This window comes from Cucumis melo, chromosome 12 (genome assembly GCF_025177605.1).
Source record: "Cucumis melo cultivar AY chromosome 12, USDA_Cmelo_AY_1.0, whole genome shotgun sequence".
NCBI classification, from domain to species: Eukaryota; Viridiplantae; Streptophyta; class Magnoliopsida; order Cucurbitales; family Cucurbitaceae; genus Cucumis; species Cucumis melo.
The window spans coordinates 914,881-940,557 of NC_066868.1; the positions used below are offsets into that span (position 1 = coordinate 914,881).

The 25,677-nt window shown below is 33.3% G+C and overlaps 1 protein-coding gene across 2 annotated transcripts; it reads right to left on the reverse strand.

The window, feature by feature from the left end:
- Positions 1-1,357: 1,357 nt before the first annotated feature.
- LOC103497052 (uncharacterized) lies at positions 1,358-17,903 on the reverse strand. 2 transcript variants are annotated; one of them, XM_051080371.1, is made up of 23 exons: positions 17,859-17,903; positions 17,611-17,685; positions 17,351-17,394; positions 16,940-17,003; positions 16,353-16,467; positions 16,196-16,263; positions 16,012-16,109; positions 15,599-15,770; positions 14,207-14,426; positions 13,757-13,883; positions 12,235-12,344; positions 12,058-12,150; positions 11,610-11,738; positions 11,343-11,476; positions 9,478-9,567; positions 9,299-9,372; positions 8,669-8,855; positions 8,426-8,497; positions 7,929-7,968; positions 3,662-3,942; positions 2,918-3,095; positions 2,591-2,802; positions 1,358-1,744 (listed from the first exon to the last, which is right to left on the reverse strand). In XM_051080371.1, exons 2-23 carry the CDS (start codon positions 17,668-17,670, stop codon positions 1,448-1,450), a joined length of 2,865 nt encoding a protein of 954 aa, XP_050936328.1. In that variant the 5' UTR covers positions 17,671-17,685; positions 17,859-17,903; the 3' UTR covers positions 1,358-1,447. The 2 variants fall into 2 exon arrangements, with proteins under 2 accessions (XP_050936328.1, XP_050936329.1); XM_051080372.1 differs by lacking the exons at positions 16,353-16,467; positions 17,859-17,903 and having other exon boundaries at positions 17,611-17,652.
- Between the last annotated feature and the right edge of the window lie 7,774 nt (positions 17,904-25,677).

The following is a 25,677-nucleotide window of genomic DNA, read 5'->3' on the forward strand; positions in this document are numbered from 1 at the left end:
AAACTAATCAATATTTAGATTCAAGATTTGATAAAATATTAAACTTATTGTGTCATGGCCCCCTATATGCGACCTTCTTTTCTAGACTATAGATTAGAGGGTGAAAGAAAAAGTAATTAATAAAAGATGCCAAAATCAATATCCTAATTCCTAACCTTATTTTAAAAGAATTTAAGATTAAATAAAGGTTGCTATTCCTATCGCCCCACCCCCACCCCCACCCCCACCCACCTACTGATTCCTTTTAATTATTAAGCTTTGCTAAAGAAATTGATCCAAAAAGCTAAAAAGATCTGATTATCACTGACCAATAACAAAACTATATTATAGTAAATTGTAGCTGGGAATGGGAAACTTTTCATTGATTTCAAGTCATCATCACCCTTCCATCAAAACCTACGTATTGCATTACACTAAATCATCTTTCTTTTTAATTCTTTTAGGTTAAATTATAAACCTAGTCCTTGAAATTTTGAAGCTCAGTTTATTTCTTAAACTTCAGCAATTATCTAATAAATCTCAAAGGAAACATTGTCTCAATAAAAAGCTAAAAGGTCACAGGTTCATCAATTTGAAAACCTAATAGAGATCTTAAAACTTTCAATTCTATGTCTAACTGATCCCTAATCTTTAAAATATGTCTAATAATATTTAGAGAACTTATTAGACAAAAATTGTTAAGTTTGAAAACTACTTAAAACCTTTTAAAGTTTAGAGAACTAGACTTGTGATGTAATACTTTTTAGTATCCGTAAAAGGTTTAACAACTTACTACATACATCAAAACTACTTTCATGAGATAAACGTTTAAAAAATTATCAGTTCTTAAGTAGGTAATAACCATCAAGAGATTTAACCCTAACTTCTTGGTTTGCCCTAATAACCACAGACCAAATTAGGGTAGTTTGTCATTAACTGAATGCACTCTCTTTTTATTTCTCGTTTCTTCTCCCTCTTAGGAATCCATATAGAAGAGGAGAGGATGTGGGTGGGGTATGATCCTGTGTGAAAGCACTGATGAACCTCAAATGTGTTGGTAGTACACATGTCCTTGTGCTATTTATTACTCCCCACCCACCATTCATCTCCATTTTTCTCTCCTAAAGGATGAAAGGATCTATTTCCTTGTGATGCTGACTTAAAAGCCATTAAAGCCAGCACTAGCAGACCCCACAAAATTATCAAAGGATATTTTTATGAAAGGAATTTTAAATATTATCACTGACATACATGACCACCTAACTCCCTACACCCACAAACTTAACTAAAGCTACTTTATTTATTCACACATGCACACACAAAAACATTGTCCCAATTCCAAATACAGCTCTACTCTTCAAGGGTTTGGTATGATCAATGAGGAAAAACCTAAAAGGTTGTGACATTTAAATCAATCAATAAATAATTTTTTAATTATATGATTATGCGTTGAAATTACTGAAGAGATTTAATCACATGAAGTAACAGAGAGAGCTATGCGAAGATCGTTAGCAGTACCGTTTATGTACATTCGATGTGTGTCTATTTCTTCCTCTCGAGCTGTAGGAGTAGAATCTGCATAATGGTTTCCATTGACACGATCTCGCAATGAAAAGACGATCTCCCTGAGCATTGGTTCGTGGCCATTGAAAAGGTTACCCATGCTCAAAACCTTCCTCCATGATTGACTAGCTGTTGGAGGAGTGAACATGCTTGATATCACTCCTCTTTCATGGCTTCTTACTAGCTGCTTCTTATTAAACTCCTAAGAATGATTCATATTTAGAAATAAAAGTCAGTCCAAGGCTCCTGCTGAGCTTCAAAACAATGACCCAGAACGATCTTAATGAGCATTTATGAGCTTTGACCGACACCACAACGAGAGCAAGGGTGGACTTGGATTCAATTTTTAATTGGAAAGAATTTTCCTGTGTGTGAAATCGAAGGCTAAACATTCTTTTAATAACTCGATTATTAACTATAACAAGAGATAAAATTGTCAAAAGAAAAAAAACCATCATACACATGTAGTAGAGTGATACACAAAAATCATCGTAAAAGATAATTTCTTTCAATTAAATCATTAATTTCTAAATAGCAATTTTGCACCTGCCCTTAGTGTTTGGGTATTTTTTTTATCTAGTCCCACTTTTGAAAGATTCTAAAATTAGTTGACAAACTTCTACCGCACAGTGAAAATTTAGAGGAAAAAGTTCCTCTGATTCAAGTTCAGTTCCTCCCCAAAATTTCTTTAAATTGGTAGAAGTTCAGAATTTCCTTTTCCTAAATTCTTTTTTTATTTCCCCAGTATAGTGCTATGCAAGTCATCATTGGCCAGTTCTAAAACTTTTGAAACAGTAGGGACTAAATTAAAAAGCATTTACACATAAGGGATTAATTTGAAACATTTTAAATAATAGAACTAAATTAAAGCGTTACCAAAACATTAACGTATGAATTTAGCCTAAATTCGAATGGATACAGGAACCCTTTTTTTTTTCTTTTTGAACTAAGAAAGAAACCATTATAATGATATGATTATAGGATCTTCTAAATGGGAAATTTTCTCAAGTATCGCAATTTTTCTCAGAAAAATCTTATAAGTGATTACCGTTTTAAATTTGCTGCCTGAAGACCCAGTTCCCATTCTTGGCAGGTAAAAGTCGAAGTAATCTTTGAAAATCACTTCAGAGAGACGTGGTGCCTGTGAGAATTTACGATGGAGAGAAGCTGCTAGAGCCATCAACTTCTCCACATGTTCAAAAACAACACATAGCCGTCTAAGGTCATCAATAACCTCACTCTCAGCAGACAAACGATTTCCTGCAATATAATAGCATGACATAAACGTGGGATTCGAAGCAAAACAATTGTCAAAAATTACTAAGTTCAAAAATAAAACATGAAGATCACGATTCACGATTATGCATTTGTCTACCTTGCAAGAACTTCAAAACAGATGCCATGGTACTGTAAAGTTGCTCCATTTTTGTTTTCATCAGTTTTAATCCTCCATAGTTAGTTTGACTTAATGTATCCGCTGCAGCTTTAAAGGAAGTACAAACCATTTGCTCAAGTAATTGATGCGGTCGTAATGTCTCCAGATAGTGAAGAATCTGCAGAATTCCAGGTACCATGAACAAGGAAACTATGTTCGCAATGGAAGTACAGGATTTGGGTACACACATAGGCAACCTTACTGACTATTATAAAACAGCTTCCCATTTACCACAATCCATACGCGACGTGCAGTTAATTTTTTTAAAAAATTATGATCATTCAACGTCAAGTTACTCTGGTTAAAGTGCATTAACTGAAGTCCACATATAAATCAGTAATAGTACTTGAACCATTAACCAGCTTAACTCAAATCAGTTGCTAGTTGCCAAGGTTAGCCTCTCAACGTTTTGAATCTACTTATGGGTTCTTGACCTTACCCTTCATAAACTTGGTTGTAGACAAAATAATAAATGTAAAATTGGAGTACCATTCGGATGGACCTGCTAATACCTAAAAGTTTTACAAATGATTTGGTTGTCATAAATCCTTAGAAACTTGAAAGTGACTCTAGAAACCCAACATTGTTTCCATTCTACAATGATCAAGTCACCAATGACAGTCCTTCAACATTCATAAAACAGAAAAAAAACCGGTTCATACATCTAAAGTCTGATGAATATACCTTTTCCCCTTCTCTATTTGGATCCAGCAGCGACTTCTGTTCAGAAACAGGCAAAGCAGGTGCATCATTCCATAGTTGTCGCCATAAATTCCCATGCTCAGACATGCGTTTTGAAAGATGTCCTCGAGGACGCCAGTTGTTTTTTGAAGTTTCTGTTGCTGAGCCATCAGGTAAATCCTCGTCCTTGGGACCAGATTCCTCCTCCCAATCTCCAGGTGAGTGCCACCGAATAAAATCTTCAAAGACACCATCAGGATTTGCTGCCTTAAATGCTGACATGTCTGTTCAAAATACCAAATGTAAATGTTATTAACTGGAATATTGCAGTTTTGCTATAACATAACATAATGGGAAGGAAAGCTGAAAAATAAACACAATTTTGATGGGGAAAAGAATCATATATTTGGCATATGATAATAAAAAAAGTTAATCAATAACATGATCAGGCTTGAGATTCTGATCTTGCTCCATGGTCGTGACTCTTGTCCATTCAATGACCACAGAGACCAAGTATGAAAAACAATCAGAATTAAGATAGATTGAAATGAGAGCAGTAAAAATGAGAGTTTGATCCTTAAAAATTACAGTTACTAAAACTTCAATCAGAGTAATGATGCGACCACTAAGCATCCACAGTATACTTGGAATCAATTAAATAAAATATAAGTTAATTATCATTTTTTTCGTTACAATTTATAAATACTTGAGTTCTATAAGTCAATATGTGCAAAAAATCACTCAAACACTAGAAACTTTCATCTAATCCGACAGATTAATTAGTTAATTGATATGTAACTCACCTGATTCTGAATAGTTCATACACTCATGTTTCCATTGAACATGTTCTCCCCTAGTAAATATACATCAATACCTAAATCTACAAGTCGCGTCACTATGGAAATGCAAGACGCTTAGGAAGAGTTTAGACACCCGTAATGTAATGGGTTTGTAATGTAATATAATCCAAAATTCATGTTTTGATTGAGAGCTTTGAGCCCAATTCGTAATATTAAACATAAACTCATTTCATTCACAGTTTTCAATTTAACCCTCTTTTCCATCGTTTTCACTCTATGGTCCCATTTCGTTCCTCCCTTGATTTCACACGCATTCCAAAACCCCCTGATTTCTAGTAATCCAGATTATCCTCTCCCAAGACAACCCCTTAATGTTTAACAGCCTAATAATAACTTACCTTCTTTCATTTACTGAGGTAAATTTCCTACAGAATGCTAGTAATATCTGAATAAAGATTTATAAATAAGTGTGGTAGTTCGGTTTTTTTCCCCTGCCACACCAAAACAAGAAACAAACTTTACTTTAGAGAAATCAAATGAAAAAATAGTAAACTATAGACCTTCTCATTAAGTGTAACGCCCCAACAGATTGGAGTTTCATTTGTTCATCTCAAGAGTAATTTTGTAAATTCAAAATTTGTTATGGAATTGGATTATTTTTGACCTTATACTCAATTAAGGTTAAAGAGTTACTTTGGTTGATTATTTAATTATTGAAGTTTAAGGATAAAATAAAATATTTGTTTGTGAAGGTAACAAAATCAATTGTGTTTATTTAAAGGTGGGTTGGTTGAGTTTTTGGTGAGATTTGGAGAGAGAGAAGATGGTTGGCTTGATTTAATTAATGGAAAAGAAAAGAGACTTTTATTATAAAAGAGCCTTGGGTCCCGTGCATAAGGAAGAAAAAAAATCAAAGAAAGAAAGAGGGGAAAAGAAAAGAGAAAAGGAAGAAAACAAAACCCTAGCCGCCGCACGCCGCCGCCGCCGCGTACCCGAGCCGCCCAAGCCTTCCTCCTTCTGTTCAGCAGCTCAGCCGAGTCTGCAGACCACCCGAGCCGTCGCCAATCTTCCAGCCGCGTCGGAGATCCGTCCAAACCGATCCGCGCACGCCGAGCGTCCGCCGCACAGCCCGTCTCTCGCAGCCGTCGCCCGAAGCCGAACCCGCGTTACCCTTCGCGATCCGCAGCCGATCCGTTCGTAGCCGCCGCGTAAAACTTCGTCAGCCGCTCCGTGCCCGCGCGCCGCCCCGAGTCGCAAACCGAACCCGCGTCCGCATACCGCTCCGTGCCCGCGCGTGCCTAGCTCTCTCCGCGTGCAAGCCGTGCCGCGCCGCCTGCACTGCAAGCTGAGCCGCGCCTCTTTTCTGTCGCAAGCCGAGCCGCACGCGCACGGTTCCTGCGCCAAGCCGAGCCGAGCCTGCGCCAAGCCGAGCCGAGCCGGTCCCTGTTCTTTTTCCAGCCGAGCCGCCAAGCCTAGTTTGGCTCCTTCCATCCAATTTTTGGTAAATTAATTAATTATTTTGGCATTACCCAGTAAGACTCAATGTTTTTAGACACTAAATAATTTAATTTGGAATTAAATTAAATTATCTTCCTTAAGGGACGTCTTGGACCAAGTAACTGCTGCAGCGTGGGATTTCTTCGGTAGGGGCTCAAGCATTTCAACCTCTTTCTAGGGTAAGTCATTTCAACTGAGTTTTGAGCCGTTAGTCGTTGGGGACTTAATTATGAATTTTGGCGTAATAAACAGTTAGGACCTCGTTGCTTGGAAAGCACACTTGAATTGCGGTTAGGACTCGCCAAGTAAATCTCCAGGTAAGAGATTTCTACTACTAGCTCCATGTTTAGAATTATGAGATCACGTACACCTTCAGTTGTGCATGTTGAGGACTAGACTGTATGATGCATGAAATTGATGATAGCATGATGCGATTGATGATATGGTTACATTATGGCATGATATTGTGATGACGAGAACTGTTATGACTGTACAACGGTTGTTGAGATGGAGAGTGAGATGATGATTAATCTGTTATGATTATATGATGGTGCTATGCGTATGTATGCTATGGTTAGGGTACCTGTTAGCTTAGCCTATTAGAGTCGTACCTGCATGGGTGTCCTTCGGGATCACCACCTATTTAGGACTGTGTGGTCCGACGGGACACCAGTCTAGCATGGATATAGATATGACTCGAGTGACTCGACAGGGTCCTCGCATCCCGATTGTCCTAGGTGTCCTCCGGGACACCGAAGACCAGATTTACGTTCCTACGGGAGTGCATGTTGCACGTGTTCGGGAACGTGCCAGAGATTGGGTACCAGTTACAGGACTCTTATAGGAAGCTAACAGGCACCTAGTGGGACTAGTAGTGGGTCCCTTACTGAATATTTTATACTCACTCTCTTCATGTCATGTTTTTCAGGTAGAGGCCGAGGTAAGGGCAAAGGCAAGCTGGCGAGCGACCAGAAGTGACCGTGGCGAGCCATAGGGATTTCTGCTTCCGCTTATTCTTGTTTTGACGTTAGTACCTGAGTTTTAGTCTTCTTCACTATTTACTATTTCTTTTTTGAAAAGTAGATAGGGCCCGAGTAGGACTTTAGAATGAAATTTTATTTTCGCATATTACTTTGTTTGGATTTTCATAAATAAATTTCTCAAATTTTATTCGTCTTTACTAAATTTTATGACTTAAACCACTTGTCCTACATTAGTAATGACTTCGACTCAGTATAAGGAGTTGGGTTGTTACATTAAGGACCATCGAAATGCTGAAGTTTGGTTTTTCCTCTGTAGAAACAAACTTTACATAATAGTAACTCATAAAAAAGAGCACTTTAATTGTAGCCAGATCTGGGCTCTGCAGAATACAATGATTTCAGCACCTTTTGGCTTACCAAGTAACAAAGAGATATATATACCTCACACAATTCATAGAGCCAATATCAGCTGGAAAAAGAAAACTGTCTACCCAAATTTCTCAAACCTCACTCTTACTCCCATATATCTCACATCAAAAGAAATCCTAGAAGTTTCGGGCTAATCTGAAAAAGAAAGGGCATAATACTTCCAATACCTTCCTATTACTCTCTTTCTTTATTACTTTTTCTCTAACAGATCCCCTCCCAATCTAGACGTCCCTATCTCTGTGCATTTTCAAAGCAATTCATGTCCCTAGGCCATATTTGTTTTCAATTTTAGAAACTAATCAATTTTCACTGCAGGAAAAAGGACCTGCATTAACGGGGCTATTTTTTGCTACAAATCAACCCCGGCTTTGGCTATGTAGCTGGAGCAAAATAACCGTTCCCACAACAAAGAAAAGCTATCACATCAGCATAACCCTTTTTAAAATGAAAAAAGGGAGTAAACATTGATTAGGATTTTTTTTCCCCAAGTTTCCTGTTAATTCAGAGCCAATGTAGATACAGCAATCTAATGATAGAGGAAAGTCATTCAAAGATTATCACCTGAAGATAGAATATCTTTCTCCAACTGAGCAGAAAAGTCCTGCCACAGAATACAATTGTAATTTAGTTAAGAATTCTCAATACAAGAAAAATAGTGTACAGAAAAACAGAGAACATGGTTTTGAAGGAGAAGAAGTTCCAAGTGCAGAACAGTGTAAAAGTCAACATATGGAAATACATTGCAAAAATCAACAGTAGGAGGAAAAATCTTTGCTAAAGTAAAACCAACATTTGTATATAAAATACTGAACATTTAGACTGAGCATTTTCAAGTTAATATCAGCATAGACATATTGGAAGTTATTATCCTAATCTAGGATTTTCTTCTGCCAGGACTATTTTACAGCTCTGGACTGACAATGTAATATTTAGTATATCTGAATTTCCCTTTCCTCAGTAGTGCCAATCATGCCAGTGCTCTAGAAAAGGATGTCATCTTTTAAATTGGTAGAGGAAAATATAAAATGAGCAGATGAAATACTATCAGAAGCACTAACAAAAGAATCACCGAAGGCCTCCACAGCTTGGAGTCTTTCTTCATGCATGTCCTCCGTCATAAGTGGTACATCCTGTATAACCAAGTTAAAATAAATAAAACAGATAATTATTTATTCAGCTTGGGACAGGTGGAGCATAAGATTTCAGAACGGGTTTACTAACACATGATACATGTGAGGTTGCAACGTATGTGTGTGTGTGGGTGCACACACACATGAATAGAAATAAGAGTTCACAAAAACCTGTGTGAATGGTGCATGCATAATCTGGTGTGAATTTAGAAGCATCATGTTTCCTACAATGCCTGCTGAACCCCTTCTCATTGAATCCGGTGACTTTTGATCAGTAAATGTTATTAAATCTTCAGACTTGGTACTATCTTTCAACAGATTTGCTTTAGATTCCAATTCATCCTCTGAAGACAAATGGCTGCATAGTTTGCCAAAAGAAGAGGCTTGATTTAATTGCACTACAAGTCCAAAAATTCATGAAGATATCATAGCAGACTAGAAGCATGACCTAACCAATATGATCTAACACCAGAAACTCTCATCAGTCTCTATTAAACCCTGATAATATCTGCATAACCAAACAACTACCAAAATAAACAAAATATTGTGACTGCAAGTTTTAACGTCTTGTGCATTAGTACGGCAGCAATAAACAAAATAATCCCAGGAAAAGTAATGGTTTTATTCACAAAAACCTCACTTCTTATTTCACCTGTCACGTTTCCCATCTAAAGTTTCTTGAGAAAAACGGTATATGTATATGTTGATATATTGAAAAGAAATAAGGTCACTGACTGATATCATATATGTTTTTCAATTTTCAGTGAAGCAAAACAAAAGAGCTCTCACTTCTTATTTCACCTGTCACATTTCCCATCAAAATTTTCACCAGGCGTCTGCATAATGGAAAAGTCTTCGGAAACTGAACCATCATCCTGCCAATTCAATATTTCTTCCAAATCAACAACAAGGTGCAACTTGGACAATGCAGAAAGTTGATGGCATTGGAATAACAATAAGAAAAAAGTAAATGTTGTTACCTCATCACGAGGAGATTCAGGATCTTGGCTCCCAAGACAATCCTGAAACTCCTCAATGGACTGATGCTTCCGCTCGATGCATATAGCCAGCTGCAGAGTCAACAAAAATAAAAGATTACTTTTTTCCCTTCCTTTGCGGTTGTATCTTTTTTTGTAATAACATAACAAATATTCGATTGATTAGATGACATATAAATGCTACATGATATACAATTAAATTTACCCCCCCATCAACTTAAGCTTTTGTGTCAATTGATGATTTAAAAATGTTGGAGATGTTGAGAGTCCCATATTGGAAAAACCAAGGGGTCTTACACTCCATATAATATAGATGGGTTACTCCTCTCATTGCCAATTGGTTTTGAGATGGAATCCCATGCTATCAAGCATGGTATCAAAGCCCATTAAGCCCAAATGGGTATTCGGTCCAAGATAGGTGAACCGAAAAGAGGCACCATCTTGAGGGGGCATGTTGGAGATGTTGAGAGTCCCACATTGGAAAAACCAAGGGGACTCACACTCCATATAATATATGGGTTACTCCTCTCATTGCCAATTGGTTTTGAAATGGAACCTCATACTATCAAACAAAAAATAAAAAAGAAACTAAACTTTTTTTTATAAGAAACAAACATTTCATTGATAAAATAAAATAGGAGAAAATCTCAAGCACCTAAAGGTGATTACAAAAAGAGCGTCAATTGGCAACTAAGACCGATAAGCTAAAGTTCTTAAAAGGGTACCCAATTTTGCACCAATAAAAAGTTGTGGACAATACAATGTCAAAAAAAGAACTATAAGATGAAAAAGAGTCTCGAAAAAGACGCATATTACGCTTGCCCCATAAAGTCCAAAAGAAAGCCCAATGAACAGCCAGCCAAATAACCTTCTTGCAACCAATAAACGGGTGACCCACCATAAAAGAGTTAAGGATGTCCGAATGTCATTGGACAAAGCCGTAGACCAACCAAAAGCCTCTAAAATGAGATCCCAAGATTGTCGAGCAAAAGGACAATGAATAAAACAGATCAGCAGGGGATTCAACATTGGCACAACACATAATACACCAAGAATTAGAAAGAGACATATAAGGCATACGACACTAGATACGGTCGACAATGCTTATGACTAAGCTTCTAAAGAAAATTTTTAATTTTCTTCCGGAAGTGATTCATCCAAATGATTGAATAAAAATCCCTTTCAGAAGGCTCGACAGCACCTGTGAAGTCATCAATCATAGATTTCACAATAAATGTAGACGAGGAGTCAATAGCCCATCTCGAAGAATCAGGCACCATAAGAAATCTGCTCGAGATAAAATAGTAGACAAAGATACCCATTCTTGAATTTCATGATCAGTAAAATTACGTCTAAAGTGCAAGTCCCAAGTCTTAGAATCCACAAACCACGCTTAAGCTTTTAGGTCAATTGGTGACCGATTGACCCAAAAGTTTAATCTAATGAGTGAATGCGAATTTAATTATATATCATCTAGCATTTAGTATGGTAAATTTTAACAGCACAAGTTCCTGAACTCTTCCTGTATTAACCCTAAAGCTAAGACCGCTTTATCTACCACACAGATGATGCCACTAGCGATTGGCTTTAATACATCCTTCTGATGAGTCACGTTAACCAGTAATCACCATTCAGCTGGAAATTTTAAGTGTCAATGCCACACAAAAGGCACAAATATGAACTCACCCCCCCTCCTCCAAGAGAGTGAGAGGGAGAGAGAGAAATTAGACAACAGAATAAAACAAAACAAATTGAGTAAGTTGCAAAAAAAAAAGGCAAAGTTGCACAGAAAAGTTCCTGCAGACTTTCTAAAATAAAATAAGTTTTCAGAAGGTGTAAATAATTACCATTTGCAGTTTTTGATTAATTAAGCAAGAAGAAAGGTCAATCGAACTGCTAATTGGCATTCGTGGCAATGGTTGGACCTCCTCCCAGCACCATCTGACTTCTCTAACAAACTCAACCCAGAGCGTAGCTATTGCTGTCCATTTATTACAGAGATACATATATGAACAACTGAATGTGCTAGAAAGGTTTCTGCTATCCGCTAAACTAGATTTAACATAAACTTCGATTAAAAATCCAAATAAAGAAAGCCAGCATGCAAACCATACCACGTATGTTGCAGTTTCCAAACCATAGAACATGTAAACAAAACTGAGCAAAAAGAGAATCGACAGGTGCAGCTTTAATTGCTTGAGAATTCCTGTGCTCACCCTTGGCAAAGTAAGGGGATTTTTTCCCTGCACATGATACATGGATAATCATTTATCACACGTCCACCTGGATCATACTAATATTTGGACGATGTTCGATTTTTCTAAATGGCTGTCATAAAAGGGCAAACAAATATCACTGGTCACTTGTACCATAACGAGCTACAAGTTATCTAAACGATGCAATTGATTAAAATTTTCATGAATGCTGTGATGTGTGATGAGCATATAACATATTCATTCTCTTCTTCTTTCTCTTATCAGGAAAACTAGAGCATTTTCATGGACATCGATTAACATGCTAACCTCTGAGGTAACCAGGAGGAAGGAGGAGACAGTTTAATACCTTCATGGAAGAGTTCTTTAAGCACACGATCGATAACTGTGGGTGGAGGTACTACTGTAGAAGATTTCAAATTATCTGAACCTGGGTTCTCAACTGCCAAACCAGAAAAGAGAAAAGTGGAATATGTATTAAAACTAAAGATTCACGCATAACTGGATGGTTAAAAACAATACTTACCTGAGACAAAATCTTCCATAAATTGAGCTTGGAAGGACATATCCAATGCATCAATTAGAAGATACAACTGAGTAGAAAATCCGACTCGGTTTCCCATGGTGCTATCGGTTCTAAATAATCATGAAAAGATAAATGAATACAGATTTCTAGACCCAGTAGAAGTCCAAGATATCTACAAAAATCCTTAGCCGCCACAGACATCACTGTCTTAAAATTCACCATCAGATGAAATTTTATAACAGATTCTTGATCAAATTTCCATTAATTTAGGATCAGCTACCAGGGGAAAAATAGATAATTTAGGTAAATGATCAATACTCAAAGTAACATGAGATAAACATGGAAACTCAGAAAATAACAGTAAGTAATGAACCATTTAAAAAACTTCATTACTTAAAGAAATGTTTAAAGACAAGCGGTCAATCATTAACAATTACAGATAGTAAACTTTCTGCAAAAGCATATAATGAGAAAAAGCCCATGCACAGTATATGTATTATTCATAATCTAAAATAACTCATGTGGTTTTTCTGCTGGACTGATCGCTTCAATTGAGGCTATTGCTACCTCATGATACTTTAGAACACAGCGGAAGTTAATCCAATTACCCTGTGAGAAAAGTATGACAATACAACCTCCCATGATAATTACATAAGGAAAGGTGTTTGCATCAAGCAACAGGATGCCCAAGCAATAATATTTCAATATATAACAAACAAGTTGTGAAGATGGAGCCTTCTGGGTCATGTCACGCAAGTCAAATAGTGGGAAGACTTATCTCACTGTGCCTTCAAGCAAAAATAGGAAAGCACAGGTTCATTTCTCAACCTTACTATCCATTGTTGCAAGGTTAATCAGAAAGGAATCAAGCATTTATTCTCTGACTCAGCGTTCTGAATATTTTTACTAAAATTCTGTGCTAGAATCTCTAGTATCTTCCTTTCTAAGAATAAGTGTTTATGCGAAATGTCTAAGAGACTGAAGCAGTTGTTCACTAACTGCCTCGTAATCTACACATTTGGAACCAGACTGCAGAACATTTCAACATTGGGTTTCTCTACCTACTTCTTTCAGCCACAACCAAAGGGCAAGCAAAATTATTTGGTTAAATGTTGTTTGGATGACCAAATGAGAAATTTTCACAAAATAAAATGGAATAGAAGAACCTTCCAATCGGTGGAAAAAGATCGTTCACAAGTTCGAGACACTACACTTTGGTGGCTTCTGACTGCAGTAATTCAGGGGGGATTTTCATGATCCCCTTGGCTAATCCTTAACAAAAAAGAGGGAACTAGACTCTTTTAACTCTCACACATTTGAACTATCTTATCAAACATAAAAGTGAGAATATCATATAATAGCATAACAGCTCCCCTCTATTTGTCAAGAGCTAGAGTTTTTCCTTTGGATATGTTGTCAAGCTTTCAAAATAATGGTGTACCTTACTACCATGTTCATGAGCAGAGAGTTAATGGTTTCACATAAAGAAATTATATACCCAACCAAAGATTGCACTCCTTACATATTCGGTGATAGAATTGGAAACAAAATCCATTTCTTAGCTTCATGAGGTGAAGAATTTTCCAACTCAGCCATTTCCAAGGAGCTCTCAACCATCTTCTCTGACCATGAGGCAATCAATTCAAATCCTGTGCACATCCAAGAGCCATTATCTTCCACATTAAAGGAGAGGAGACCATATAACATAACCTTTTTCATTTCCTTTTATTCTGCCTAAATGAAGTAAGATTTATTAACTTGGAATATTTGAACATTTAAGCTCAAATTAAACAAAATAGAAGTGTCAAATAGAAAGGAGTGTTAAATCCCTTCTATTAGGAATTTTAAACATTGCTCGCTGTTTAGAAATGATATGTCAGTAAATAAGGTATCTTTGATTCTTATCACGTGGTCATGTACATTGTACACAAACCTCAAATGGAAAAGAGAAGTAATATCTTAAATATTTCACCTTTCACAGGATCTTCTGAGGAATACCATTCACTCCATGGACAGTCATCGTCCCACTGCACTTTCCCGTGAGTACCAACAGCATTTTCTTGTGCTGATTCTGACATGTCAGCATCAGCTCTGCGGATGTCATCATCATCAGATAGGAGGATTCTGAAGGTAAGCTTCATAGTAAAATGGACTTTGAAGAAATTTGTAGGAATGTCCACAGAGGAGTAGGCCTTCAAAACGAGGAAAATTATTGTTTAGAAAACTAAGGATTGATTTAACAACTCTAGTTTCTAACACACACAAATATGCAGAAAACGAAAAGATATTTACAAGAATGAGTGTGTTAAAATAGCTAATAATAGGGGGTTACACACACACATTTAAGAGAAAAATAAAGGATGAATGCACGTATCATCATAATTGTTTACTTATCTGCGAAGTACATAAAATGGGATTATTCATAAGTTGTATCATATCTACCGGCTACCAGGGACATAACCATAAAACCAGATTTGGTTGGTTATGTCCAAAATTTATTAGACCTTGACTATCTCTCCTTCATGCTTTTATGAAGTAAAAGGCATGACTAATAAAGGCCACTATTAGAAAAGAATCAATAATACGCTTTAGAAAAATGGGAAGGTGCAATAGTGAAATTTGAGAAATAAAGTAATGGTCTAAGAAAAATCCTATCTATAATATATATATAATATAAAATATATAAAAGGGGCAATGTAGAAGAATCTTTTGTTTCCTCTTTTGCCCCTATCTTTTTTATAAATTCTTATTTTACTCTTTGTAGATGGGTCACATCTCTTCGAGTATAGGTGGTTGTTGAGTCTAATAGGTACAATTGATATCAACAGGATACAAATTTTCAAGATGGGACATGATTCTTCAAATGTATGTGTTTGTTGAGTCCAATAAACACGACCTAATATCAATAGGCTGTGACTATCTAGAAAGAAATGGTTACCTATTGAATTATTGCATTCTTTTACTCATGAGTGAAATACATGTAAAACAAAAAAAAAACAAATGCAAATATTCTATATATTGAATTGATGCATGGTTGAGAAAAGAAAAATGCTAACTAAAGTCTAAAACAATTGACAAAAAAGTACTAGAAAGAAGGAGAAGAGTAAAAGAAAGAATTGGCCTATGGGGAGAAATAAAAATAAGTGTTATCACGTATAATTGTTTTTCTTATGACATCAAATATTATTTCTTCAATGTATTTTAATAAAAGAAAACATTTGTAATGTCATATCATGTATTTGTATTTGAGTTTTTTTAGATAGTTAAATATTATTTTAAAGCTTTAATTAAACTTTGACCTTTCCACATGCATCACACATGTTCATTACTAGTAGCAAGAAATACTAGCATCCAAAGAACTTACAAACTTTGAAACAAACAACTCGTACAATCCTTCCAAATGCATAAGTTTTATTGGCACTTGGGTACCAACGCGATCTGCTTCGAATCTCCTAGTAAAAGTTGTTCCCATATTTTGGATACCGATGTATGCTTTTCTGGATGGATCATGTACTGGAACAAAAGCTGGCCAAAAACTGCATACATACATGAGAAATAGGGATCATCTAAGACACTAAATAAATTTGGTACAGTTATCCCATAACAAAATAACAAAGGTTCGTGTTAAGAGCATAAACAACAATAAGAAATTGACTCAGCCATAAATTATTAGAAGATTGTAGACTTCCCGAGCTTATTACGCTAATGGGATCGTTAAATATAAATCAACACTTCATCAAGAGTAATGAATATAATTTTCCAACAACAGTGCTCCACCTGGAACAGTTTGTCAAAGCAATTGCAACTGCACTTAAAAGCTTGCTGGCTTCAGGTGAATCGAGAATAACACCACTAATACTTTGAGGAGCAATCACCTGGCAATATATGCAGAAAATATCGATAAAACAATTGAATTTATTGATATTTCATATAAAATGCAAAGATATGAATTCAAACTTACCAAAAACTCTTGTACCCCAAAGCATAACTGTAATTCATGCAAGTTTAATTCCCAGTCCACAACTTTGCCTGTCAAGTATAAGCCAAAAATGCATAACGATGGCTCGTCTACACAAGAAACTAAACTTTTAAAGTTTATGGGATAAATCCCCTGTTACCATGATTGCTATTTCCAAAGTAGTATTCCATCGTATAGTTTTTATTATCACACTTAAGATCAGATTTAACCTTATATAGGTTAGTTGAGATTTCTAACTGAGTTGAACCCTTTTTCTGCAGACAAGTAACAAAAATAGCATGAATTTATTAAAAGTAAAATAAATAGGTTAATAAAATGATTAACAAATTTTGAAAGAAAAAGAAAAACGGGAGAAAATTTTACAAAGTTATCTAGAATACAAATCTTTCCACAAGTGCTGTTAAGAATAGCATATAATATGCAACGTTATGCAACGTGGTGGACAGAACCCACACAAAAACCCTTTCAAAAACTCTGTTCTATTGGAAAATTCATCTTAATGAACAGAACAATAAAGGTAGGGGAAAGAAAAGGGATGACCTTACAACTATATATCATACACTATTCATTTGTTTGCCTATCAAATAATAAGAACAATCATTTTTTAAAATATATATATATCCATCCAAAGAAGCCCAAAGCGATTAGAATTTCTTAAAATAAAAGATAATAAAGAAGAAAATATATATGGTGGAAATGCAGTTCCTTCAAACGGAAATTACTTACCAACAAATTATTTGGACCATCAGCCATCCATTGTCGACAAACTGCCTCGATTTCAGAAATGAATCTTAACAGAAAGTAAACATGACAATTAAAACAAGTTCCTACACATATAAAGTGAGGTAAAACAAATCAATTCATTATATCTCCTACTTGTGTCTTGCACCTAGATATCTTAACCCATTGAGCAATTGTCATCTATTGAAGCGAGCTTTTGTTAACAGAAGACAATTTTTCTTCAGTTTGAGTTCAAGGAGAGTTTACTCTAGAAGTAGAAAAGGTTTAATGCAGAGAGCTCCTGAGCTCCTACTTGTACATTTTGAATCACCAGATAAATAAAATTTTCGGCGAGTTTAATATTCAATCTAACTGTACTTCTATAAACTCGATTGATTAAGAGGTTAGAGAAGCTACCTTTCCCAAGTTGACGCTATAGTAAAATCATCGAAGTGTTCAACCTGAACCATTGCCACATAAATGGGGAAAATACTCAGTTGTCAGGTCTGGAGATGAGTACATTCCAAAAGAAAGTGATGAAAACTCCAAAGTGCCTCAAAAGAAAAATTAAACGAAATGCCAAAGGATTTTGCATCGTCGTGAGGTATATTTGCGGGCAACATACAAAGTTGGATGATCAATGGAAGTTCAGCGGAGAAAAGCAGATAAAGACGTACCTCCTCGTCATCCAGGGCTTCATCTTCTCCGTTAGATTCAACTTTGGTGGAGGACGCCATTAGAGATCTGATGGACTGAAGCGGAACTCAAATCATGCGAAAATTGGATCAATAAATGCAAAATTCAGTGGTGTGACGTTACAATTCGAAAGATATAGACAAGAGTGATTCGTGAATTGTGAGGAAATGGAAGTAAATGAGGAACAAAGCGGTTTGATTCAGCTGAAAGAAGAGAATTCTGAAGTAACCTCGCTGCTTTTCAGACGAACTTTGAAAGTTTAGCTTAATCATCAAACTGCTTTTGGATGCATTTTTAATTTTAACGTAGTTTCTTGGTTTACATTTATACTATTTCCAATTTTTAGACTATGTTCCAATTTTGTCATAGCCAAATATTATTTTTAGATGAGATTTTGGTATTTAATTAATATGTTATTCTAATACCTTGTACCAAATTAAAGTTTCTATAATTGAATCATCGAAAACGAGATACACGATATTTGTGTAGATGAAAACGTTTTTTAAACACTTTTTTAACTATATTCTCATATCCTTATAATCTTACCAAATTAAATTAAATTTTAGATTCATTCACGTTATTAAACTCGGGTGATTTGAATTATACCATGCCATATTGATAATCTAATTACAATGTTTGGCATTAAAAGAAAATGGTTAGTTTTCTTAAAAAGTATATTCAAATGTGTTTTAACAGTTTACTCTTTTGAAAGGTTCTCAAATTAATCTCTCTTGTTTCATTGCTCTCAAATTAATTGGGGTTTTGAATCCTGGTCCAGTAGCTTTAGTTGGGCCTTTCCATTTCATAGCTCATTTGATTGAAGTTGGGCTTTGAAGCTTGACGAAGCCCAGGTGTTGGCATCCACTTGTACTCAACCATTTTATGACGGACTGTTGAGTTGAACTGGCCCAGCCCATTTTCTTCTACTGTTCTCTCCCCATTTTCTGTTGCTGCATTACACATAAAATGTTTAAGTAGGGAGAAAGAAGAAACCAAATTGAAGAGGAAAAAAAAAAAGTAACAAAAAAGCTCATTACATTTTTCTTTTGGTTTGAATACAAATATTCAAATCATACATCTGATGGTCAGAAATTTATTACATTTCTACGTTTTTCTTTTAGTTTTTCAAATAAAAAAGATTAGTTCTTAGTTTTTACTATTTTAAATTACGGATTTTCTTATTACTTATTTGTCATGGTATTTTATCTTTCACAGAATCATTTGTATTCTTAAGTACATTACCCAAATTCTTTGAAGCATATAGTTTTGAAAACGATTAAGTATATAGTTTTCAAGACATGACTTTGGCTTTTTAACATACTTGTAAAAATGTAGCAAAACTAATAATAGATTGAAGTAGAAGAGAGAGAAAAGAAATGGAAAAGGGTCCGGAGGTGATAAGGTGTTAAGGTATTGTTTTAGTTTAAATTAATTATAGTGATTGCATAAACTATTTTAATTTGATAAAGAGATAATAAATAACGGTAGAAAAGAATAAAAAAAAAAAAAAAAAAGGGTAAAATAGTAAAAATGGTAGGAAAAGGAAAATACCATAGATAGGTGGGGGAGAGACAACGTTGGTCAACTCGGAAGTATGAAAATGGGATGGGGATGGGGATGGGGATGGCATCTGAAAAACATTACTATCCCAACCATTGGCCTCACACTGCTGCTTCATATGGAGTTCCCTAAGCCTATTCACTTCAGCTCTATTCTCTTCTATTTCAGCTGCATTTTTCATTTTCAAATCATAATCCTTTAAACGCTCACACACACACACACACACACATATATATACATATTACAATACCTTAACTAATTAATTAGTCTCCCAACTTGAATGTCACTTTGCAAAAACTCTTTAACTGTGATTGCTATATATATATTTCTTACCTTCTGTTTTTAATTGGTTCGTTAAATATTTCAAGAAAATTCAAACCACTTATTTACGATTATTTATGATCGTAAATCCTATGGTCAAAGTCGTGCACTATTTAACCTTACTAATCTACTATAAAAATCATTCTTTTTAATAATATTGTTATTTCTCTGCTAATGTTAATAAATCATATATCTATACATATGTTGATATCTCTTTTTCCGTTTATTTGTATTAATTTCGTAACAAAGTACGTTTTAGAAAACCCTAATTAAAATTTGAAAACAGAAAAATAATTTTTAAAATACTGTTTTTGTTTTTAGAATTTAACTAACAATTAATCGTTTAAACTAGGTATAAAAACGAAACTGTAAGAGAAAAAAAAATTAAAACATGAAATGAAATGGTTAAATAAATTGAATATAGATATATATATATATATGTATGTATGTATATATAATAAAAAGGTCACCGTCTCTAATGAGCTTGTTTCTTGAGCAATTCAAAATCTTTTGATTCAATCTCTTTTGCTCCATTTGCAACACATGCTGCTGGTTTCTGTACAATTCCACTTGAGGAGATAGAACGGCTATATGTGCCTGCATTTTTATTTATTTATTATTATTATTATTTACATTATATTTTTATCAAATTTTCCATAAAAATTTTAATTCGAATATGTCGAAATTTCCATAAAAGTGCTAATAGAATAAGTGTTTTTCTTTAAAATACAATAAATTTCAATAGATATATATATGTCAAATAGTCTTAATGGAACCAAATATTTAGTATTAATTAAATTTTTAGAATTGGGTTTGAATATGTTATCTATGTAGATCTATCAACTTTAATTTTACTTTATTTTGATTCATGTATCTTGTTTTCATCTAAACTTTCATAAAAACCTAACTAAATTAATTAGTAGTGGTTGCTATATATATTCTGCCAATTTTTCTTCAAAGTTAATGAACGAAAACTTAATATTAGGAGATCCAATACAATTAAATACTTAATTCAACACTCAATACTCAAAAGGCAAGTCTAAGTATTGTCGCATAATTATACTATCTTATCTATTTAATGATGTAACGATCAAATTAGATCGATTGATATAAAATGTTTAGAGAAAGAAATAAGAACTTTATAACCATAAAAAGTGATATAAAAAACAAGTTAACATTATTAGAATAGTTTATCAAACATAAACATGCAATATCGATCTTGAGGTTAGAAATATAATATGTCAGCCTTCGTGTTATATATGATGAATGTATCACTAGCTAATTTTATAAAAGCAAGAACATAGTTTTCTTTTTTCTTATATATCATCTTGATCCATGTATTTTTATAAATTTATATTTGAATATATGTTTACGTTATCAATACTTTCATAAAGTAATAAACACCCAACATTCTCATTTGATAACTATTTTATGTTTTTAAATCTTGTTTGGTAACTACATAAATTTTAAAAATTGTGTTTGTTTTCTTACGATTTATTGTACATGATTTTCATATTTCCTATATGTGGGGATATTAGAACTCTTAGACACGATCTTCAAAAACAAAAACAAGTTTTTTTAATCGTCTTTTTATTAATTTTCAAAGTCTGACTTTAATTTTGAAACACTCTTAAAATGTAAATACAAAAATTAGAAAACAATAGAGGAAAAAATGATATTTTTAAGCTTAATTTTAAAAAATAAAAATTAAAATCCAAATGGTTGCCAAATAAGATTTTAGTTTTATTTTCTAAATTTACGTTTTTTTCCTCCCAACTTTTTTTAATCACGAAAATTTGAAATACCTTTTTAGTTTTCAAAATTTTCATTTGGTTTTTGAAAATATTAGTATGAATTTAGAATTAACTTTAAAAACCAAAACTTATGACTTGAAGTAGTAAACATTTCAAATTTTTATTTGGTTTTTGAAAGTATTAATATGAAGTTTGAATTAATTTTAAAAAACCAAAATTTAGGACTCGAAGTAGTGTTTGTAAACATAAACAAAAAACCAAAACTCTATTTGATAAAGTTTTTGGATTTTAAATCTTCAAATTTATGTTTGTCTCCCCTTAAACTCCGACTACAATTTTTATCTCTTGAATAAACACAAATACATTTTAGTCAAATTCTAAAAACAAAAAGATTTTGAACTATTTTTTTTTTTTAATTTTAAAATTTTGATTTGATTTTTTAAAATACTAGAAGAAACAACTAAACAAAAGAAAACTAGTTGCTATAAGTAAGAGTATAGTGATTATAAGTTCGATTTTCAAAAACAACAAACTAAGAACATAAGAACAAAACTATTAGATAGAAATGGAGTCTTAAAATCATATTTTAGATTTGATGGAGTGAAAAGAAGAAAAAAAGGATGAATACCTCTAGAGATTTCAGCTTCCTTTCCATATCTGCTACATATTGAACTTTCTTAAGTCTAGATTTTTGAGCTGAGACTCGATTCGACATTATTCTACAACAAAAATCAAACCCTAAATTATAAGAGAAACCAAATTATAAAGACACTACACTAATAATTAACCAAGGAAGAAGAAAAGGAGAGAAATTACTCCCTTAATTCATCTTAGATTTAAATTATTGTTCTAGAAAAAGTTACATAAATAAAGCTAAAATATTAAAATTCTTCTTCATATGATTAAAACATTCAAATTAGATTTTTGTATTATATTAAAAATCCAAAACTTCAAAATTTCCATCCCTCCATGAAAATCATAAATTCAGCTTGCTCCTAACAAATTAAAAATACATGAAATGGAAAAGAATTATAGATTTTAGGGTTCAAACCGTTTGAGTTTCCTTGGATCCATATTAGGGTCAATATTACGACCATACAAGATCTGCTCCGAATTATTTCTGCCATCCACATTCCCCAACCCGTCACCACCAGAGCTCATCTCTCCAGCGCCAAAAGGAGCCAGCGGCACTGTCGGCCTCCTCCTTTCTTCATCTTCTCTCGAGCAACCGATCACAAAAGATCTCCGCCAGTCCGAGACCGAATTGTTGACAACCAAACAACGGTTGTCAGGACGGATCGTAACCGGCGGAGTAGTAGAATAAGTACTTATTGAACACAATTCCATTATGTCCTGGAAGTTGCATGGAGGATGGTTTTGATTTTGAAGCAAATTATAATCTTCCATCTGAAACAAGAAAAACACATTTTATCATGAGGGAACAAAAAAAAAAAAACAAAGAACAAAGAAGAAAAAAACTTTTTTTTGGTGGGGATGTAACAATAATAATAATAATAATAATAAAAGAAATTTGGAGTTTGAATTTTGTTCTTACTTATCTTTGATCCCACAGAAACCGAGAGAGAAAAAAAAAGTTTTAAAAATTGAACAAAAATGGAGTTATAAATTGTAATAATAAAATGGTTATCTGGCCCTTGATTTATAGAGGGAAAAAACACTAAACTTTACCATATATTCCCTAAATACTTTTATTGCACGTACCCACATGTAATAATAATCCCTTCATCTTTTCCTTTTATTTTTCAATAATTAAATTATATCATTTTACATAATACATGAACAAACCCATCCTTTTCAACATCATACATAATTATATATATATATATATATATATTATGTTTTAATCATTTGCATAAACTTATATGTTTTTGTTTTGTTTCATTATATTCTTTACGTTTACATAGCTCATATAGCGAAGACGTTATAGGTCAATTATTTCTACGATGTTGAAGAATATATAGAAGTGATAAAGGATTTAAACATTAATTTTACCTTTTTATTATGATAGAACATATTTATATAACGGTTGATCAAGCTAAGCTCTTGTTGATAGTCAAAAGTTTGAACTTTTTTTCCTTGTATTTTAAAGAATTTTTATTCTTCGTTCAATTTTTGTAGTGCACTTAATGAGAATCTTTCTTTCTTTTTCTTTTTTGAGCGATTATTCAGTAAATATCTTCTTTAGTAAATGAAAAGAAGAATGAAATTAAGAACATAAACAAAGTTAATGAATCAATTAATCGAGATAATTAGCACATAGGGAGAAAAAAGATCACCGAGTGTAAATAAGATTCAAAAGCCAAAATGTGAAAGTTTAAGATAATTATATGATAATAGCGATATACTTTCAAAATATAAAAGAGAGGGAGAGTTAAAGTTACTATTTATAATGATTTCATGTAAAAATAAATAAGAGAGAAGAGAACAAGACGATGATGAACGATGAACAATGATCGCGAGGACCGTTATGGGAAAATACTTTTGCTATTATATTGGGCTATTCTAGGAAATTGTTTTATCATTACGTAATTATTTGATAATGCAATATCTACATTTACTTCGTAGTTACTAACACATGTACTCACTACCCAAAGTTAAATCTAAAAATTATGATGTATGATATATGTTATATTCATATATATAGTGATACGCACGCTTACTCAATAGGGATGTCAGTGTGCATCAACTAGTATGTTACATACACGAGAATATTTTTAACAATACTTTAGTGCATTTGATACACAAAAAATTGAATTAAAATATTTTTTTAAAAAAAGTAAAGTGAATTTATCAAAGTGACAAATGATGATTGAATATATTTGGTAGAATATATAGCTCGAGATGCATCCACGTATGTTTCATTTTTTTCTCTTTGTGACTCTTTCGGCTTGGTGAAGGAAAAACATTATTTTGATTGTTCTGATTGAGGTTTCTTCTAATCTAAAAAATAGATTTTTAATTAAATAATGCAATTGGGAGTGTGTAGAAGATTGAATCACTTTGACTTCAAAAGGGAGGGTGCATGTTAATTACCGTTCAACTAAACTCCTTTTAACATGAATAACAAGATTTAATACCGTATTATAAACACCTATATGTAATTTATTTTACAAGCATAAACAACCGTCAATTACTTTTGATAAATTATATTAAATAATATTTCAATTATAAGTATAATCTTAACCAATAAATTCGGATACGGAGGATATTGTTATATATATAGTAATTAATAATAGGGATGACGACACGAATAAGTCGAAGATCAACCTATTAAAGCGTTATCCCGATTTGGGAAGCTCATGTAAACATAAATATACTCATATGGAATATATATACGTTAAAGTGTTGAATAGAACACGTCATATATATGAAATTTTAAAAAAATATAAAATTATAATTCAAATATTTCATAGTACGTCGTGTGTGAAATCTATCTATCGTATTTATGAGGTACTATTGTTGAACTAAAAAAATCCCACGTAAAAACTTAAACCGTTAAAACTTAGGTTAAAAGTACCGAGTTTACTCCAACTTTTTTTTTTTCATGATAGGTCATTTGCATTTCTATCAAATACTTTGTCATATTCAAAATTGGTTAAATGTCAATGAATAATTAGAGTCAAAATATGTAAGACCATGACTTTTCAATTTTAAGTTTAGCTAATAGGTAGTTAAATATTAAAAATGTTGAATAATGAATAATGTTTAATTTAAGTTGACTATAATGGTCTAAAATCTATAACTCTATAATCACATATATTTAGCTAACACACTGCTAGTGAACCATATAAATCTTTGTGTTAATTATTTACTGTTTCCTTTATTTGTCAATTTTATAAAAAGGGACATGATTGATTAATGCCACATTTACCCCATGCAAAACATAACTCATAAATGGTAACTTGAAAAGTGAGTTTCATTGATTACATCTATGTATTTGTTAACTTGTGTTATTTAATCATAATAAATTGTGGAGCTCGTCTCCAAATTTGTAATCAAAACACGTAGCTTAATAGAAAAATTACGAATAATATTTAGTTTGATTATATTTAAAAATTACATAAAACAACCTCTTATCCATTATCATTACATATATTATCATCCTTTACAATATGAAAATTATAACTTTGTCACATCTAGTGTTACTTTATTGGTTATTGTTTGACCATTGAAGAAAAAAGTATGACATATTTATAATTTTATAAATCAATCAAATTAGATTTGCAATGGAAAGAGATTAGAAAGAAGGGATGAATGAATGAGTGGAATGTTAGGTGAATTGATTTGGATTGGTAAAGGTAAGATGATGAGTGTAGAATGGGGGGTTTGTTTTATTGGGATGAGAAGAAAAAGAAAGGTGTCAAAAAAAAAGTGTAAGTATATGGAAAATGC

What these genes read in the sequence shown, in the direction of transcription:
- LOC103497052 (XM_051080371.1), bottom strand. Translation starts at nt 17,670, where the DNA reads ATGGCGTCCTCCACCAAAGTTGAATCTAACGGAGAAGATGAAGCCCTG. An exon ending in ATAGCGTCAACTTGGGAAAG is followed by an intron (nt 17,004 to 17,350) that starts GTAGCTTCTCTA and finishes CTTTCTGTTAAG; the next exon opens with ATTCATTTCTGAAATCGAGG. An exon ending in TTAATCAAAAACTGCAAATG is followed by an intron (nt 9,568 to 11,342) that starts GTAATTATTTAC and finishes TTGACTCTGCAG; the next exon opens with CTGGCTATATGCATCGAGCG.